The following is a 20,355-nucleotide window of genomic DNA, read 5'->3' as shown; positions in this document are numbered from 1 at the left end:
CAGAGGATGAAGGTAAGAGACATGCCTTCATCCTCAGTGCCCCATGTGCAATAGTGGGCTATTGGCAAGTTAGATTCATCTAACCTGATGAAAGTTCCCCTTTAACCACTAGACGACCCAGGATGTACAGTTACGCCTTGGTAATCTGTCACCAGACAACCCTGGACGTAACTGTATGTCCTGGGTCTCTAGGGAGCTATGACGCGTGCTCTGGAGCAAGTGTGGGCCGGCTGCAGTGAGCAGCCCGTCCCTCACTGTTAATGACAGGCTGCAGAGATTGCGCTGCAGACTGTCATTAACCTCTTAAGGACATAGGACGTACCGGTACGTCCTATGTCCTCACTTGCACTTCAAAGCGGGGCCGCGCGGCGGCCCCGCTTTGAAGTGCCGCGAACCCGGGTGCCGCGTGTAGCCCGGGACCGCCGCTATTAGCGGGCACGGTCTGATCGCCGTGCCCGCTAATTAGCTAATCGGAGGCAGCTGTCAAAGTTGACAGCTGCCTCCGATTACCGGAGGCAACGTTTCCCTGGTGTCTAGTGGGGGAGATCGCTCCTCCGGGACCTTGTCCCGGAGGAGCGATCTCCGTTACTGATGCCGGCCGGGGACGCGTCCAAGATGGCGCCGTCCTCGGCTCGGCACTCGTTTGTTTTCGGCTGCAGCAGCCGAAAGCAAACGAGTGCCGATCTCATGGATCTCTGCAGCATATCTATGCTGCAGAGATCTCAATGAGAGATCCAAGTGTATATACTAGAAGTCCCCCAGGGGGGCTTCTAGTATATGTGTAAAAAAAAAAAAAAAAAAGTGTTGTTAATAGTAAAAAGCCCCCTCCCCTAATAAAAGTCTGAATCACCCCCCTTTTCCCAGGTTTTAAATAAAAGTAAACAAATAAATAAATAAATAAACATGTTTGCTATCGCCGCGTGCGTAATCGCCCGAACTATTAAGTAATCACATTCCTGATCTCGTACGGTAAACGGCGTCAGCGCAAAAAAATCCCAAAGTGCAAAATTGAGCATTTTTGGTCGCATCAAATCCAGAAAAAATTTAATAAAAAGCGATCAAAAAGACGTATATGCGCAATCAAGGTACCGATAGAAAGATCACATCATGGCGCAAAAACTGACACCTCGCACAGCCCCATAGACCAAAGGATAAAAGCCCTATAAGCCTGGGAATGGAGCGATTTTAAGGAACGTATATTGGTTAACAACGGTTTGAATTTTTTACAGGCCATCAGATACAATATAAGTTATACATGTTATATATCGTTTTAATCGTAACGACTTGAGGAACATGCATAACAAGTCAGTTTTACCCCAGGGTGCATGGCGTAAAAACACATTTCCCCCAAATAAAAGAAATGCGTTTTTTTTTTCAATTTCACCACACTTTGAATTTTTTTCTGGTTTCGCAGTGTACTTTATGCAAAAATTCAGCCTGTAATTGCAAAGTACAATTAGTGACGCAAAAAATAAGGGCTCATGTGGGTTTCTAGGTGGAAAAATGCAAGTGCTATGACCTTTTAAACACAAGGAGGAAAAACCGAAAACATAAAAACGAAAATGGGCCATGTCCTTAACCCTTTGAGGACCAGGCCCAAAATGACCCAGTGGACCGCGCAAATTTTGATCTTAGTGTTTCCGTTTTTCCCTCCTCCCCTTCTAAGAGCTCTAGCACTTTCAGTTTTCTATCTACAGGCCATGTAAGGGCTTATTTGTTACAGGAATAGTTGTACTGTGTAATGGCGTCATTCATTTTACCATAACATGTATGATGGAATTCCAAATATATTATTTATGAAGATATAAATTGGTGAAATCGCAAAAAAGAATGCAATATGGTAACGTTTGGGGGGTTCCTGTGTCTACGTAATGCACTATATGGTAACAGCGACATGATACAATTATTCTATAGGTCAGTCCGAACACAACCTTATGCAGGTTACACAGATTCTCTAATGTTATATATGTATTTTTTAATGAAATCCTTTTTTTTGGCAATTAATTATAAATAAAATGGGACTATTGTGACGCTTATAACGGTTTTATTTTTTCACCTACGGGGCTGTATGGGGTGTCATTTTTTCCGCCATGATCTCTAGTTTTTATTAATACCATATTTGTGAAGATCGGACGTTTTGATCACTTTTTATTAATTTTTTTATATATATAATGTAACATAAAATCGGTAATCTGCGCACTTTTTCCCCTCTTTTCGTGTACGCCGTTCACCATTCGCAATGACGCTTGTTATATTTTAATAGATCGGACAATTACGCACGCTACGGTATATTATATGTTTATCTATTTATTTATTTTTATATGTTTTATTTATATAATAGGATAGGGGGGTGATTTCAACTTTTATTGGGGGAGGGGTTTTGGGGTAGTGTGTTAGTGTTTTTAACTTTTTTTTTTTTACACTTTTGAAGCCCCTTTGGGGGACTCTTACATACATTACTTGGATTTCTACACTGATGAATGCTATGCCATAGGCATAGCATTGATCAGTGTTATCGGCGCTCTGCTCATTGAGCCTGCCTGTGCAGGCTTAGAGTAGCAGAGCGCCGATCGGACCGCACGGAGGCAGGTAAGAGACCTCCAGCAGTCCGTTTTACCGATCGGGACCCCCGCAGTCACACTGCGGGGGTCCCGATCGGTAAGTGACAGGGGACTCCCCCTGTCACTTACACTTAAACGCCGCGGTCGCGCCGCAATCGCGGCGTTTAAGGGGTTAATGACACGCGGCAGCGCGATCGCTGCAGCGTGTCATTGCCGGTGAGGTCCCGGCTGCTGATTGCAGCCGGCCCCCACCTGCTATGAAGCGCGCTCCGCTCCGGAGCGCGCTTCATAGCGGGAATAACACCCAGGGCGTACAGTTACGCCCTAGGTCGTCTGGGGACAGACTTCCATGGCGTAACTATACGCCCTGGGTCGTCTAAGGGTTAAAGGGTTAAAGTGTCACTGTCGTGAATTTTTTTTTTGCAGAAATCAATAGTCCATGCGATTTTAAGAAACTTTGTAATTGGGTTTATTATCCGAAAAATGCATTTTTATCATTAAAAAGCAGTTTGAAGCTCTCCCCCCTGTCTTCATTGTTCTCCTATGGAGAGAGCTAAAGAAAAGACCAAAACAGGACAACAAAGAGTTAATCTACAAATCCCTCACCCGTTATCTGTTCTGACCATCACCAGTGACCTGTCTGAGCTCAGATTACAGCTGTCACCCAGCTATGTGCCTGTAATCCTGTGTTATCTGCTTTCTGCTGCCGGCTAACTCCCTCCTTCCTCCTCCCCCCTCCCCTCTCCCTAGAACAGACAGGGGACGTCTCCTGCAACAAGTCACAATTTTCAGATTTTTTGGAGTGGATGAAAAAGAGGAAGGAGGGGGGGACCTGGGAAAAGGCTTTTTACATACAGATAATGGCAGATTTGGCTAATAAACCCAATTACAAAGTTTCTTAAAATCGCCTGGACTATTGATTTCTGCAAAAAAAAAAAATACGACAGTGACTCTTTAACCTCTTAACCCTTTGAGGACCAGGCCCAAAATGACCCTGTGGACCGCGCAAATTTTGATCTTAGTGCTTTCGTTTTTCCCTCCTCCCCTTCTAAGAGCTCTAGCACTCTCAGTTTTCTATCTACAGGCCATGTAAGTGCTTGTTTTTTTCAGGAATAGTTGTACTGTGTAATGGCGTCTTTCATTTTACCATAACATGTATGATGGAATCCCAAATATATTATTTATGAAGATATAAATAGGTGAAATCGTAAAAAAGAATGCAATATGGTATCGTTTGGGGGGTTCCTGTGTCTACGTAATGCACTATATGGTAACAGCGACATGACACTATTATTCTATAGGTCAGCCTGAACACAACCATATGCAGGTTACACAGATTCACTAATGTTATATATATATTTTTTTATGAAATCCTTTTTTTTGGCAATTAAATATTAATAAAATGGGCCTATTGTGACGCTTATAACGGTTTTATTTTTTCACCTACGGGGCTGTATGGGGTGTCATTTTTTCCGCCATGATCTCTAGTTTTTATTAATACCATATTTGTGAAGATCGGACGTTTTGATCACTTTTTATTGTTTTTGTTTTATATATAATGTAACATAAAATCGGTAATCTGCGCACTTTTTCCCCTCTTTTCGTGTACGCCGTTTACCGATCGCAATGACGCTTGTTATATTTTAATAGATCGGACAATTACGCACGCTACGGTATATTATATGTTTATCTATTTATTTATTTTTATATGTTTTATTTATATAATGGGAAAGGGCGGTGATTTAGACTTTTATTGGGGGAGGGGTTTTGGGGTAGTGTAATAGTGTTTTGAACTTTTTTTTTTTTACACTTTTGAAGTCCCTTTGAGGGACTTTTACATACAGTACTTTGATTTCTACACTGATGAATGCTATGCCATAGGCATAGCATTGATCAGTGTTATCGGCGATCTGCTCATTGAGCCTGCCTGTGCAGGCTTAGTGCAGCAGATCGCCGATCGGACCGCACGGAGGCAGGTGAGAGACCTCCGGCAGTCCATTTCAACGATCGGGACCCCCGCAGTCACACTGCGGGGTCCCGATCGGTAAGTGACAGGGGACTCCCCTGTCACTTACACTTAAACGCCGCGGTCGCGCCGCGATCGTGGCGTTTAAGGGGTTAATGACACGCGGCAGCGCGATCGCTGCAGCGTGTCATTACCGGTGAGGTCCCGGCTGCTGTTTGCAGCCGGCCCCCACCTGCTATGAAGCGCGCTCCGCTCCGGAGCACGCTTCATAGCGGGAGAAACACCCAGGACGTAAGGTTACGTCATGGGTCGTCTGGGGACAGACTTCCATGACGTAACCCTACGTCCAGGGTCGTCTAAGGGTTAAACACCACGATCACAGCGTTTAATTGTAAGTGACAGGAACAGCTCCTGTCACTTACTAATCGGGACCCCCGCAGTCACACTGCGGACCGGCGGAGGTCTCTTACCTTCCTCCGTGTGGTCTGATCGGCACTCTGCTGATTAAGTCTGCCACAGGCAGGCTCAATGAGCGGAATGCCTATTACACTGATCATTGCTATGGCATAGTAGTGATCAGTGTATGCAATCTGATGATTGCATGTAAAAGTCCCCCCAGGGGGACTTAAAATGTGTAAAAAAAAAAAAAAAAAAAAAAAAAAAAGTAAAAATGTTTTTAAAAATATCCCAAAGCCCCTCCCCCAATAAAGATTAAAATCACCCCCCAATCCTATTATATAAATAAAACATATAAAAATAATTAAATAAATGAACATATTATATACCGTAGCATGTGTAATTGTCTGATATATTAAAATATAACAATCGTCATTCCGTACGTTGAACAGCGTTAACGAAAAGAGGGAAAAAAGTGCCAGGATTGACGATTTTTGGTTACATTATATATATAAAAAAAAATTATAAAAAGTTATCAAAATGTCCGATCTACACATATATGGTAATAATAAATCCTAGAGATCATGGCGCAAAAAATGACATCCCATGCAGCCCCGTAGATGAAAAACTAAAACCGTTATAACCGTTATAATAGGACCATTTTATAAAAAAATTAATTGCAAAAAAATTTAATTAAAAGATTTCATAAAAAAAATAAATAAATAACATAAGAGAATCTGTGTAAGGCTATGTTCACATGTTGTATGAGACCGGCCGTTTTATGACCCGTATGCTCCATAGTGTGCACTGACAGTTTTCTTTGGCACTGCTAGGGATCCAGGCCGGAGTGTATACCATGTATATACACTCCGGCCGGGATTCTATGCTTTCACATACAACGTGTGCTGTATAGATCACGGCTGTTGTTATAGATCACAGCCGTGATTTCTACAACACATACGTTGTGTAAACATAGCCTAAACCTGCATATGGTTGTGTTCGGGCTGACCTATAGAATAATGGTATCATGTCGCTTTTACCATATAGTGTATTACGTAGACACAGGAACCCCCCAAAAGTTACCATATTGCATTCTTTTTTCCAATTTCCCCAATTTTTATTTCCATAAATAATATTTTTGGGGTTCCATCATACATGTTATGGTAGAATGAAAGATGCCATTACAAAGTATGGAAAAATTGGAAGTCCACAGCTCCATGCAATAAAAATATTTGGTATCTTTATTTCATGTTTTCTTAAAGTCAGGTACAAAATATTAAAATAGCGCCGACGCCTTTCGGAAAACAATATTCCTTAATGGCAATTATACAGTACAAAGTTACAAGCTTATATATGTTAGAGGATGCAGCACAATGAACATGGATACACCCCAAGGGGGAGGAGTGAGGCCGAGGAGATCAGCTAATTATCCAAGGCTGCCTGGAACATTAACCCCTTAGGGAGAGGAGTGCATGTGACCAAAATACATTAAGGCCCCACTGAGCAAAACTAGCGGAATTGTCCGCCGCGGAATGCCGTTAGCCTCCCTCTCATAATGGGAGTCTATGGGAGGCGCGCGCTCCTTCCCTGTCCGCGCTGAATTCATTCTTCAGCGCGGACAAAGCAGGAGCGCACGCCTCCCATAGACTCCCATTATGAAAGGGAGGCTAACTGCATTTCGTAGCGGAATTCCGCTAGTTTTGCTCAGTGGGAACGGGGCCTAATGGAGAAAAAGAATATACCTAAATATCATATTATGTATATTAGCAAGATCATATTAGACAATATTGCGACAAGGCAATACAAAAAAAAAAATTTGATAAAAAAACGATTTTTTTTTTTTTTTTTTTTTAAAGAAAAAAAAATATTTTCATATATCAATAATAGATCATTTTTTAGGTTTAAACCTGAGGGGGATCTGGTCCCTAATTGCAGGATCCAAAATGCCTTGCGTTTACTAAGCAGGTGGACACAATCACCACCTCCTCTGGGTGTATAAACTTTTTCAATGGCGCTGACCGAGAAACCGGACACATCACCTTGGTGGACCTCTATGAAGTGTCAGGATAGACCCGACATGGACTTTTTGCGCCAACGTGAAGTGGTTGCCACAATCAGGGCCGATTCTAGCTTTTCTGCCGCCTGAGGCGAAAACTGACAAAGCGCCCCTCCCTCAGAGCAATAGTCAGGGAGAGAAGATCCAGGACAGGCACAGTGCAGCACCGCAGTGTGTATGGGACACCACTATAGATAACAGTGTGCTCTGTGCGGTGACCAGATTTTTTTAACTGTTTGAGCCACTATGGGCCCCCTGGGAGCTTCAAAACAAATAACAATCTACAACTGCTGACCTCTGACCTCAGGAGCCAGAGAAGAGCCATAAAACGGGCTGCTCTGTTAACTCTTTCAGTACTGCAGAATGTAGAGTATTACTGTGCATCACTTACATTCTGCAATACAGAAAGAGTTAACAGCAGAGCAGAACATTACTTTTATGCCTCTTCTCCTGCTCTTGCACTGTGCTGAGGTCAGCTCGGAGGTCGGCAGTGCAGAGAAGACATAATATAGCGTCCCCGCTGCTGCTAACTTTTTCTTTTCTACAGTGAGTAAGTGATGCAGAGTATAATAACTCTGCATTATTGAAAGGGTTAACAGCAGGAGACACTATATCTGTGTCTTATGTGATGTGAATACCTGTGAATACTAGGCTTCCAGTGCCTCCTCAGCGCTTCTCGGCTAAGCACTGAGCCGTAACTAGTTGTAAAGATAAGGACACAGGAGGCTGATGCCGCCCCCTCAAGGGCTGTGTTATCTGCCGCCTGAGGCAAACACTTCACCTTGCCTCATGGCAGATACGGGCCTGGCCACAATGTCCGCCAAGTGTTCCGCGATTCTGCGCTTTGTAGATCCCACATATTGCAACTGGCACAGCGAACACTCTGCTAAATAAATAACATAGGATAAATTAGAATTCATGAATGCTTTTATTTTGAAGTTACAATCAAAAGAGAAAGAACAAAAGAGTAAACATTTTTTACAGCTAGAACATAAAGCGCATCCGGGAAGACCACAGGGAAAAAAAACCTTGTAGATCTAGCCAGGTGCGATGAGGAGTAGTACGGTCAGGTAATATACTGGGGGACAAGACATTAGTCAAGGTTATAACCCTGCAAGCCACACATCTCACTCCCGATTTCAGGATCTTCTCACATGATGTGTTATCCTGATAAAATATAGGTATGTATTTGTGGATAATACTCTTAATAGAGTGGAACTGGAACCTGAATTGTGTGGAGAAAGTAAGTGGGACAGGTGTGGTGTCTTTAGTTTGTGTGCCCATGTTCACACTTTGTGGAAATATGTTGCGTTTTCTGTCCCTCAAGTGGTAAAGTCTGTCATGTCTTTCCGCTATGTTCCTAGCTCTACGAATGATTTGTGTGGAATAGCCCCTACTCAGTAGACGGCCTTCCAAATCTTGACATGTTGGTTCATACTGTATTTGATTAGAGCAAGAACGACGTACCCGGACAAATTTGCCAATGGGGAGATTCCAGATGACGTGTTTGGGGTGGCTGCTCGACGCATGAAGAAGGCCGTTTCCAGAGGTAGGCTTCCTATAGAGGGTAGTACAAACTTTTTTGTTTTCATCGAAATATAACAAAACATCTAAAAAAGGAATCTCATGCAAATCAAAATGGTGTGTAAATCTAAGATTTAGATTATTGGAGTTAATGTAAGATACAAAGTTGCTTGCTTCCTGAGGTTTCCCAGTGCATACCAGGATGAGGTCGTCAATAAAACTGCCGTACCAAGCGATTTTGTCGCAAAGGGATCGTTGGAATTATGTAAGACGACCTCCTCCCAGTAGGACGTGTACAGATTAGCTAGTCTAGGGGAGAATCTGGCTCCCATGGGACAACCTGGACAAAATATTTGTTGTCAAAACAGAAGAAATTGTGACAAAGTAGGAATTCTACCACAAGTACAATGTATTCCTGCAAGGATAAGCTGTAATTACTCTACTTGGAAAGGTGATGACGAAGTGCAGTTAGGGCTCTGTCGTGCGGAATGCTAGGGTACAGGGCAACAACGTCACATGAAAGCCAGGCTGCAACAGAACCTACCAGAATGTCCTCAACTGCATTCAAGAGAGATTTACTATCACGAATGTACCCGAGGGTGCGTGTGGCCAGAGGTTGGAGGAGATCGTCTACCCAGGCGCAAAGACGCTCTAGTAAGGATCCTACCCCGGATACGATGGGTATTACAAAGTATACCTGTTCCTAAAAAATAAACAAGCCTTTACATGGCCCTGTAGATAGAAAAATAAAAGTGCTAACTCTTAGTAGAGGAGGAGGAAAAAACGAAATTGCAAAAATGAAAATTGGCGCGGTCCACTGGGTCATTTTGGGCTGGGTCCTCTAAGGGTTAAATATTCATGAACCATGGTAAAATGAAAGCTGAGCTGTGATTGGTTGCTTCGGGCAACAAAGGACATTCTAATTGTGAGAGTACTTGATAAACCTCCCCCATAGTATCTATAATCTATACACACACAACACATCCAATCCTTGTGCCCACCCAGTCAGCGGCAGGACAATGGCTATAACACACTGCAGAGTCCTGTTGTCAGACATAACCCCTTAGATGCTGAGGTCAAAAAGGACTACAGCATCTAAGTGGACTGACAAACTGATAGGGCAATCACCAATCAGCAGTCTGTGAATATGATCATGAACAACTAAGGGGTGCCATGGCATAGCAGACAGGAGCCTAAAAATGATCCATGGCTTTAGGTGGCACAGTCTAAGAGAAGTTAGAAGTAAAATAAAGTCTACTTTAAAGGGGTCGTCTGGAGACAAAAAAAAAAATCTGTATCTTGCTCTGCTATGGTTCTAGCACAGTGAGTGGTGATAGCAATAACTGCTTGCTGTAGAGAGGATGCTGCAAACAGCCATTGTACAAAGTAATATAACTTTATTAAAGCAATATACTTACTGTGTTAGCAAAAAAAAAAAATCAGTCTTCGGAGTACCCAAAGTGTTATTTGGCTTGTACAAGGCAGAGATAATAAAGCATTGTGTGGTAACTTATGACTTTTCTTTATTAAGCCCATACTTGTAGATGTTTTCCATGTGTTACATTGTCTTCCTTTCTTCATAGGTATTTAAGGGAAAAAAAAAAAGACATTGGATGGAAAATGATAGGCGTTTGCGTGAGCTTGCATTTTGGTATCTGATGATAAAAAAGGAGGCCTTGATTGGGAGTCATATCCTCCCTCAAGTTAGTATGTTCATGCAATTAAGGAAATCAACTTACTGGTAAATCTACTTTTATTTTGCACTGTCCACTGAGCACTGATAATAGGCCTGTTTTGTAGCCTTTAGGCTAGGTTCACACTGCGTTTTTGCAAAACAAACGGATGAAAAAAACTGATGCATTTGTGTGCATCCGTTTTGATCCGTTTTTCTATTGACTTCCATTGTAAAAAAAAATGGATCAAAACAGATCCGTTTTTTTGACAGACACAAAAACGTAGCTGACACTACTTTTGCGTCCATTAAAAAAAATGGATCCGTTTTGTTCCGTTTTTTTTTTACAATGGAAGTCAATAGAAAAACGGATCAAAACGGATGCACAAAAATGCGGATTTCAAAAACGCAGTATGAACCTAGCCTTACTTGGAGGCTTCTGGCCTGTGACAGTCCCAAATACTGTACAATGAACGGCGAGCGCATGCAGTGTGCATGCATAAATGCTGGTTTTACAGGAGACTCAGTACTCCCTATTCTAAAGGGTGGTCAGACCCTCAGTGAGAACACATATATCTCCTATCCTTTCTTTGTCTTACACAGATTGATACTTCTGAAACATGGGGGGAGATTTATCAAACATGGTGTAAAGTGAAACTGGCTCAGTTGCCCCTAGCAACCAATCAGATTCCACCTTTCATTCCTCACAGACTCTTTGAAAAATGAAAGGTGGAATCTGATTGGTTGCTAGGGGCAACTGAGCCAGTTTCACTTTACACCATGTTTGATAAATCTCCTCCAATGTGTTTAAGGCTATGTTCACACTACGTATATGTCCGGCCGCATATTTTTGCGGCCGGACATATACGTGTTAAACTCCGGCCGGGGTTATAAGTAACATGCGGCCGGCCACATACAGACAGCGAACTTACGCCTGTAGTCTACTTACGCTTCCCGAGCGCCCTACGTAGCGATCTGACAGCGGTCTTTTACTTGGAAATCTTCGCCTAGCCCCGGAAACCCCACAGAACCTTTTGGATCGGCAAAGAAAAGTGGAAAAATGAAGAACTCACCACTACGTACGGGACCGCATGTTACGCTACGGGCGTAAGTTATGGCATTTTCGTCCTCAAACAATGGTCTGGTTCATTTTTTACAGCGCCGCGTACGATCCTGCCGTAAGTTCGTACGTAGTGTGAACTGTGCAGCCGTACATCATATACTTTCCATTGTACGCAAACTACGTAAATCTCCGTCCGCTTACGTCCGGAGACTTACGTAGTGTGAACATAGCCTAAAGGTGTACTCCAGAATAAAACATTCTTTCAAATCAACTGGTGTCAGAAAGTGCCAGAGATCTCAAGGTTACTTTTATTAAAAAAAAAAAAAAAATCTCCAGTCTTCCAGCACTTATCAGCTGCTGTATGCCCTGCAGGAAGTGGTATATTCTTTCCAGTCTGACAGTGCTCTTTGCTGCCACCTCTGTCCACAGCAGTAACAAATCCCCATAGAAAACCTCTCCTGTTCTTCAGACTGGAAAGAATACATCACTTCCTGTAGGACATTCAGCAGCTGATAACGTACTGGAAGACTTGAGATTTTTTAATAGAAGTAAATTACAAATATCTGCCCCTTTCTGGCACCAGTTGATTTGAAATATTTTTTTTTTTTTTTTTTTTTTGTGCTGGAGTACCCTTTTAATTCCTTATTTAGAATGCACACATTTTGTATTGTCTGCATACTATATGTATACCCACATGATCCTAAGAATGAAGAGATCATATTACTGGTTTGGTCCTGCCCTTCTTCAAAATTTCAACACTTTTTTTTTTATTTTTTTTTTTACACTTTTTATACACACACTTTTTATACACACTGATCTCTCATTGGGATCTTTGCTGTATAGTTATACAGCAAAGATCAATGAGATCGGCACTCGTTTGCTTTCAGCTGCTGCAGCCGAAAGCATCCGAGTGCCGAGCCGGGATCAGTGCCATTTTGGCAGAGACCCCGTCCGGGTGAGGATGTGTGGATCGCTCCTCCTACTAGACACCAGGGATGGCTGCATAGAAGTAATCAGATGCAGGGGTCATCTTTGACAGCTGCATCTGCTTACTGTATTAGCGGGCACGGCGATCAGACCGTGCCCGCGGTCCCGGGCTACAAGCAGCACCCGGGACCGCGGCGGTTCAGAGCCGGGTCGCCGCGCGGCCCTGCTCTGAACACCTCTTACAGGCGCATGACATACTAGTACGTCATGGGTCCTTAAGAGGTTAAAGTACACCTGTCGTTATAACTTTCAAAATCTAAATCAACAGTACATGTGAAATAAAGCAAGTTTGCAATATACATTCATTTTTTTTTTTTTGTTATGATGCTGTAAAACAAAGCTGTACTTACCAGAAATCCAGGTTCAGTCTCCTGAAGGCAGATTTTCTGACTTGTGCTGGTTGTAAAAAACAGACTAAACACAGGGGTTCCGGGCAGCACAGAGAGTCACGGTTCATTGTGTCCATCAGCCACATGACTACCTTCTCTCTGTGAGTGCTCAGATGGTCTGGGAGACACAGGACTTCCTGTTTTCTGACTCTTTGAGAAAAAAAAAAAAAGTTAGAAAACAGGAAGTGCCGTGTTCTCCATGATCACTAAAAAAAAAAAAAAATAATAATAAATGTAAATTGCAAACTTGCTTTATATCACATCTACTTTTGGTTTAGATTTTGAAAGTTATAACGACAGTGACACTTTAAGGCTAAACAGAGGAGAAGAATCTAAGTCCTCCCCCCTTGCATATGTATGAAAAGGTTTTAATCTCAGGGCTGGGTGGAATGATTAAAAAATTTATGCCCAGAATCAGGTTAACACACTGGGGGACATTTATACTTGTATGCAGCCTTAGGCTATGTTCACACTACGTAAAATAACGGCCGTTGTTTTCACCGGCCAGACTTTTGCGACCGAAACTACGGCCGTGGAATTTGAGCGTACGGGCTAGTCATGAAACTACTACGTTTAAATGGGTAGTGCACCAAAATTCTTTTTCTTTCAAATCAACTGCTGCCATGAAGTGCCAGAGATTTGTAATTTACTTCTATTAAAAAATCTCAAGCCTTCCAGTACTTATCAGCTGCTGTGTGTCCAGCAGGAAGTGGTGTTTTTTTTCCTGTCTGACACAGTGCTCTCTGTTGCCTCCTCTGTCCATGTCAGGAACTGTGCAGAGAAGGAGCAAATCCCCATAGAAAGCCTGTCCTGCTCTCCAGACTGGAAATAATACCACTTCCTGCTGGGCATACAGCAGCTGATAAGTACTGGAAGGCTTGAGATTTTTTAATAGAAGTAAATTACACATCTCTGGCACTTCATGGCAGCAGTTGATTTGAAAGAAATTTTTTTTTGGTGCACTACCCCTTTAACCCCTTAACCCTTTGAGGACCAGGCCCAAAATGACCCAGTGGACCGCGCAAATTTTGATCTTAGTGTTTTCGTTTTTCCCTCCTCCCCTTCTAAGAGCTCTAGCACTCTCAGTTTTCTATCTACAAGCCATGTAAGTGCTTGTTTTTTACAGGAATAGTTGTACTGTGTAATGGCGTCATTCATTTTACCATAACATGTATGATGGAATTCCAAATATATTATTTATGAAGATATAAATAGGTGAAATCGTAAAAAAGAATGCAATATGGTAACGTTTGGGGGGCTCCTGTGTCTATGTAATGCAGTATATGGTAACAGCGACATGATACTATTATTCTATAGGTCAGTCCGAACACAACCATATGCAGGTTACACAGATTCTCTAATGTTATATATTTTTTTATGAAATCCTTTTTTTTGGCAATTAATTATTAATAAAATGGGCCTATTGTGACACTTATAACAGTTTTATTTTTTCACCTACGGGGATGTATGGGGTGTCATTTTTCCCGCCATGATCTCTAGTTTTTATTAATACCATATTTGTGAAGATCGGACGTTCTGATCACTTTTTATTGATTTTTTAAAATATATAATGTAACATAAAATCGGTAATCTGCGCACTTTTTCCCCTCTTTTCGTGTACGCCGTTCACCGATCACAATGACGCTTGTTATATTTTAATAGATCGGACAATTACGCACGCTACGGTATATTATATGTTTATCTATTTATTTATTTTTATATGTTTTATTTATATAATAGGATAGGGGGGGTTATTTCAACTTTTATTGGGGGAGGGGTTTTGGGGTAGTGTAATAGTGTTTTGAACTTTTTTTTTTTTTTTTTACACATTACACATTTGAAGTCCCTTTGGGGGACTTTTACATACAGTACTTTGATTCGTACACTGATCATTGCTATGCCATAGGAATAGCATTGATCAGTGTTATCGGCGATCTGCTCATTGAGCCTGCCTGTGCAGGCTCAGTGTAGTAGATCGCCGATCAGACCGCACGGAGGCAGGTAAGAGACCTCCGGCAGTCCGTTTCAACAATTGGTAAGTGACAGGGGACTCCCCCTGTCACTTACACTTAAACACCGCGGCGGCGTTTAAGGGGTTAATGACACGCAGCAGCGCGATCGCTGCAGCGTGTCATTACCGGTGAGGTCCCGGCTGCTCACTGCAGCAGGCCCCCACCTCCTGCGATGCCCTGGCCCCTGGGGGCCACTTCCGCAGTGCTGGTGTTATGAGCGGGCAATGACCGGGGCAGCTGCAGGGGTTATACTTGTCACGGTATAGGCCTGAGGGCGGCACAGCTGTAGGGCCGGTCTGTGGAATCTGCGGGTGATGATGGGCATGCGATTCTTCGCTGCACTTAGTCAGGGCACCAGTTAGTGGACACCAATGCCAGGGTTCAGTAACAGCGGTTTTATTATAGATGAGGTAACTAGTAGCAACAGTTCTGTCCGGATGCAACCGGGTATATAGCAGGCTTTGACAAATAAGGCAGGAGTGGTGCTGCATAGGCTGTGAGAATACGTGCCGGATGATGGGAGTAGGAGTATGAGAGGAATAGCGTTGCTGGGTGGATTAGCTTGAGAATAATACTTGCTGTGAATCCTTGCAGCGATGAGGAGAGATAACGGAATGACACCCAGATGAGAGAGAAGACTCCGGTCACTTGAGCAGGCAGATACAGCCGAAGACTGATATATAGCAGCAGACTTAGTCACTCTTCTGTGGGAGAGGATAGAACCACACAACCTCCTTGCTTGGAAGCAGGGGCTGAACTGACTTGTCAGCAGGAAGTGGGAGGTCACATGGTTGCTCCTGGCCAGAGCTAGTCGGCCATTGGAGGAACCATGGTTACAGGTCACGTGATCAACAGCCTTGCATACCACTGTACACTGTAATAATACACAGGAATACATGACAATACACATGAGAATGCACATTACCAGAGAATACTAGGGGAAAACCAGCAGCAGTTGCAGTGCAAACACTTACCAGAACAGGCATTGACACAGAAATAGAAATGGCCATAATAGGAGTAGTAGTCTGCATGTTCTGGGACACTGCATACCTCCCTAGCAAATTTGAGCCGACCTCGGCGAATCTAGAAGGCAGCAAACATGAATAGACTGGACAATCAAACAACAGGAATGAATGATGAGAGTGAGTGTGATGAGGTGTGTGTTTCCCACGCCCAAGGCACAGGTGAGAAGAGAGAGAGAGGATGAGAAACCCTAGTGGCAGGACTTCACCTAGGGGTGCCTAACGTACTCTGGCGACCAGGTAGCTAGTGCGTGAACCATCTGACGTGTAAGCCAGGACAACTTAACTGCTGGCGGGGGACCCTCAATATTCCAGCCAGTTAGACAGTAGGTTTTCTGTTAAATGTGTTACCCTACTGGAGGAGAACGTGAAGACCTGTGTACTACCTTGGCGTGTCTGAGTAGTGTCTTGGATACCTGGAAGAGAAAAGAACAAAATAATAAAAGCAAACATACATGGGGAGCTCCCTTTCACACCACTCAATCACACACACAAGCACTCCACAGGCCAAACACACGAAAAGGCATCCAAGGTGCGATATGTATGGACCAGTGTGAAGGTTAGGTATGACTATGTGTGATAACTACTGTGTTGGGACAAGACAGAGGTGAACAAATACTGGAAACAAAAGGAAGGGAAACACAACAGACAACAAATACTGCGAGGTCTTGGGGAGAACTGGCTCACATGAATCTGAATGAAACCTGAGAGAAATCTGAATGAAAATCTGAGAAAAATCTGCATACAAACTGGCTCAACTAAATCTTTCCAGCTATAGATACGATAATAATACACAATAATGAGACTGGATGAGAAAATACACTCCTACATAAACTGGACTTTCTCTGAGGTATATATATATACTGACTTCTCTTACTCAGAGGAGGAGCTATCTGACTTAGACACTGGAAAATATACTGTTTTACAAAAGAGGCGCTCTACTCTGAGGCAATCTATGTAACCTTGTGCTTACTCAGAGGAGGAAATACAAAGACTTCGATAACACTGGAATACAATAGTACAATAAGTGCAATAATGAAATAAGTGCAATAATTCCCTGTGTGGAACACACAATCACAGGAAAGTGCATTAGGAAGGAATGGGTTAAGTGTCTCTGTTAGGTAGAGTCTCTTTTAGGCAATTAGAACATCGTCCATGTAAAAGGCTCTGGGACAGGCACTAGAGAACCTTTTGTTATGGTAAGTGTCCATCAGCTCATGGCTGGTTAGTACAGGGAACTTGGTCAGGAGGACCAGGCACGAACCTTAAACGTTGCATAGCAGGAACCTGAAACAAAACAGTCATATGAACAGTTACAGTGAGAACAGTTAGGACGGCCATGTCGGCCTAGCTTCCCAGAGAAGCTTACTCTTGCCCGGGGTGTGGAGGATCAGTCGGCTGCCAGATAGCAACCGAGGCTTCCCCGTTGGCGGCCATGACCTCTGCCCGATGATGCTCCCAGAGGGCTTGGAGCTGGTGACGCCAGGCATGCAGAATGGCAGCCTTTTGGACCTCCTCTGGATCCAGGGTGCCCTCCGGGGACACTGGAGCAGTGTCCATCTCGTCTGGGGAGTCCTCCTCGGCCTGGGTGAGCTGCGAGTCTGGAGGCTCTTCCTTGTAGCCGGAGAGACGGGAGAAGCCGATGAGGAACTGCACCCCTGTGGCAGCTGCGGGCATAGGAATAGTACCAGCGGGGCTGGAGTGACCGGGTCCCGGAGGAATGCTGGTCTCAGGTATGGTCCCCTCAGTCTGATCAGCAGAGGCCGGGATGAAGGCCCGGCAAAGACTTCTGTCGTCCGACGGGGCAGCGCCCCAGCTGGTGTCGCTGTAGGATGGGAGCGGTGCTAGCAGGCAGGCAGGATTGTTCCCCGGCAGCTCCGGCATCACTGGTGCTGCGGCTGCAGGCAAACGTTTCTCAGGAGCCGCCATCTTGTCACGCTCTGACCGGAACTTGTAGCAGGAAGGGGAGGAGTGCCAGGCTGGAGGATCAGGTTCCAGAATCTGCCCAGCAACAGTGACGTCATCCGGCCCAGGCAGCCAACCAGGAGCAGTCAATGGAAAGTCTATGGCGCCGGGCGATTCCCGCGCTTTGGCAGCATGGCTGTTAACCCCCTCCTCACCGGGGTATGGCGCAGCCAGAAATTGAAGAAGACGGCGGCCATCTTGTGTACAGTTTAGGGCCCGAAACACTTCGATCACCCCCATAGTAATCGGCAAAGTCTCTGGGGGGGATTAGCAGTACAGTTCTGGGGACACTGACAGTTGGCACAACACAGTCTGTATCCTGTTCGTGACGCCAAAAATGCGATGCCCTGGCCCCTGGGGGCCACTTCCGCAGTGCTGGTGTTATGAGCGGGCAATGACCGGGGCAGCTGCAGGGGTTATACTTGTCACGGTATAGGCCTGAGGGCGGCACAGCTGTAGGGCCGGTCTGTGGAATCTGCGGGTGATGATGGGCATGCGATTCTTCGCTGCACTTAGTCAGGGCACCAGTTAGTGGACACCAATGCCAGGGTTCAGTAACAGCGGTTTTATTATAGATGAGGTAACTAGTAGCAACAGTTCTGTCCGGATGCAACCGGGTATATAGCAGGCTTTGACAAATAAGGCAGGAGTGGTGCTGCATAGGCTGTGAGAATACTGTGAGAATAATAGGCTGTGAGAATGTGAGGATGATGGGAGTAGGAGTATGAGAGGAATAGCGTTGCTGGGTGGATTAGCTTGAGAATAATACTTGCTGTGAATCCTTGCAGCGATGAGGAGAGATAACGGAATGACACCCAGATGAGAGAGAAGACTCCGGTCACTTGAGCAGGCAGATACAGCCGAAGACTGATATATAGCAGCAGACTTAGTCACTCTTCTGTGGGAGAGGATAGAACCACACAACCTCCTTGCTTGGAAGCAGGGGCTGAACTGACTTGTCAGCAGGAAGTGGGAGGTCACATGGTTGCTCCTGGCCAGAGCTAGTCGGCCATTGGAGGAACCATGGTTACAGGTCACGTGATCAACAGCCTTGCATACCACTGTACACTGTAATAATACACAGGAATACATGACAATACACATGAGAATGCACATTACCAGAGAATACTAGGGGAAAACCAGCAGCAGTTGCAGTGCAAACACTTACCAGAACAGGCATTGACACAGAAATAGAAATGGCCATAATAGGAGTAGTAGTCTGCATGTTCTGGGACACTGCACTCCTATGAAGCGTGCTCCGCTCCGGAGTGCGCTTCATAGCGGGAGAAACACCCAGGACGTACAGTTACGTCCAGGGTCGTCTGGGGACAGACTTCCATGACGTAACTCTACGTCCTGGGTCGTCTAGGGGTTAAGGACCGGGGCAATTTTTATTTTTCCGTTTTCTTTTTTTCCTCCTTGTGCTTAAAAGGCCATAGCACTTGCATTTTTTCACCTAGAGACCCACATGAGCCCTTATTTTTTGCGCCACTAATTGTACTTTGCAAAGACAGGCTGAATTTTTGCATAAAGTACACTGCAAAAGCAGGAAAAAATTCAATGTGTGGTGAAATTGAAAAAAAAAACACATTTTGTGTATTTAGTGGATATGTGTTTTTACTTTGTTCGCCCTGGGGTAAAACTGACTTGTTATATATGTTCCACAAGTCGTTGTGATTAAAACGATATGTAACATGTATAACTTTTATATTATGTGATGGCCTGTAAAAAATTAAAACCATTGTTTACAAATATATGTTCCTTTAAAACCGCTCTGTTCCCAGGCTTATAGCGCTTTTATCCTTTGGTCTATGGGTCTGTGTCAGGTGTCATTTTTTGCGCCATGATGTGTTCTTTCTATCGGTACCTTGATTGCGCATATACGACTTTTTGATCCCTTTTTATTAACATTTTTCTGGATTTGATGCGACCAAAAATGCGCAATTTTGCACTTTGGGATTTTTTTGCGCTGACGCCGTTTACCGTGCGAGATCAGGAATGTGATTAATTAATAGTTCGGGCGATTACGCACACGGCGATACCAAACATGTTTATTTATTTACTTTTATTAATAACCTGGGAAAAGGGGGGTGATTCAGACTTTTATTAGGGGAGGGGCTTTTTATTAATAACATCACTTTTTTTTTTTACTTTTACACTTATACTAGAAGCCGCCCTAGGGGACTTCTAGTATAAGTGCTTTGATCTCTCATAGAGATCTCTGCAGCATAGATATGCTGCAGTGATCCATGAGATAGGCACTCGTTTACTTCCGGCTGCTGCAGCCAGAAGTAAACGAGTGCCGAGCCGGGGACGGCGCCATCTTGGAGCGGTCCCCGGCAGGCTTCAGTAAAGGAGATCTCCCCACTAGACACCAGGGATGACGCTGCAAACGGTAATCGGACAGCTGACAGCTTTGACAGCTGCATCCGATTACTGTATTAGCGGGCACGGCGATCGGACCGTGCCCGCTAATATCTGCGGTCCCGGCCTATAAGCGGCACCCGGGACCGCCACGGTTCAGAGCGCGGCCGTCGTGCGGCCCCGCTCTGAACGTCCTTAACAACCGCAGGACGTAAATATACGCCCGCGGTCGTTAAGGGGTTTATTTTGCTTCCTAGCATGTTTTTAAGCGGGCTGAAACGGGTCATTTACTTTAAATACTGCGCCCAGCCCGAGAAACTACTCAGAAAATTTTTTACATCAAAATCAAGTTTAATTCGGCAGATATAAGTTTTACGT

General features: G+C 44.2%; 1 protein-coding gene across 4 annotated transcripts in view; it reads left to right on the top strand.

The window, feature by feature from the left end:
- The window catches only part of LOC138799574 (oocyte zinc finger protein XlCOF22-like), a 30,392-nt gene that overhangs the window by 964 nt on the left and 9,073 nt on the right, over window positions 1-20,355 (top strand). For 2 of the 4 annotated variants that reach the window (XM_069980950.1, XM_069980948.1), the window contains exon 2: window positions 8,431-8,528. Coding sequence is in view for 1 of the 4 variants with exons in the window: in XM_069980947.1 (XP_069837048.1) it covers window positions 11,236-11,282 (47 nt within the window). In the remaining 3 variants the exon portion in view is untranslated. Of the gene's footprint in view, window positions 1-8,430; window positions 8,529-10,086; window positions 10,207-11,219; window positions 11,283-20,355 lie in introns of those variants that run through there. The other 2 variants (XM_069980949.1, XM_069980947.1) reach the window with 2 other exon arrangements.

This window comes from Dendropsophus ebraccatus, chromosome 8 (genome assembly GCF_027789765.1).
Source record: "Dendropsophus ebraccatus isolate aDenEbr1 chromosome 8, aDenEbr1.pat, whole genome shotgun sequence".
In the NCBI taxonomy this organism is placed as follows: Eukaryota; Metazoa; Chordata; class Amphibia; order Anura; family Hylidae; genus Dendropsophus; species Dendropsophus ebraccatus.
Note: the sequence above shows the minus strand (reverse complement) of the source record. Positions and strands in the feature narration are given on the sequence as shown.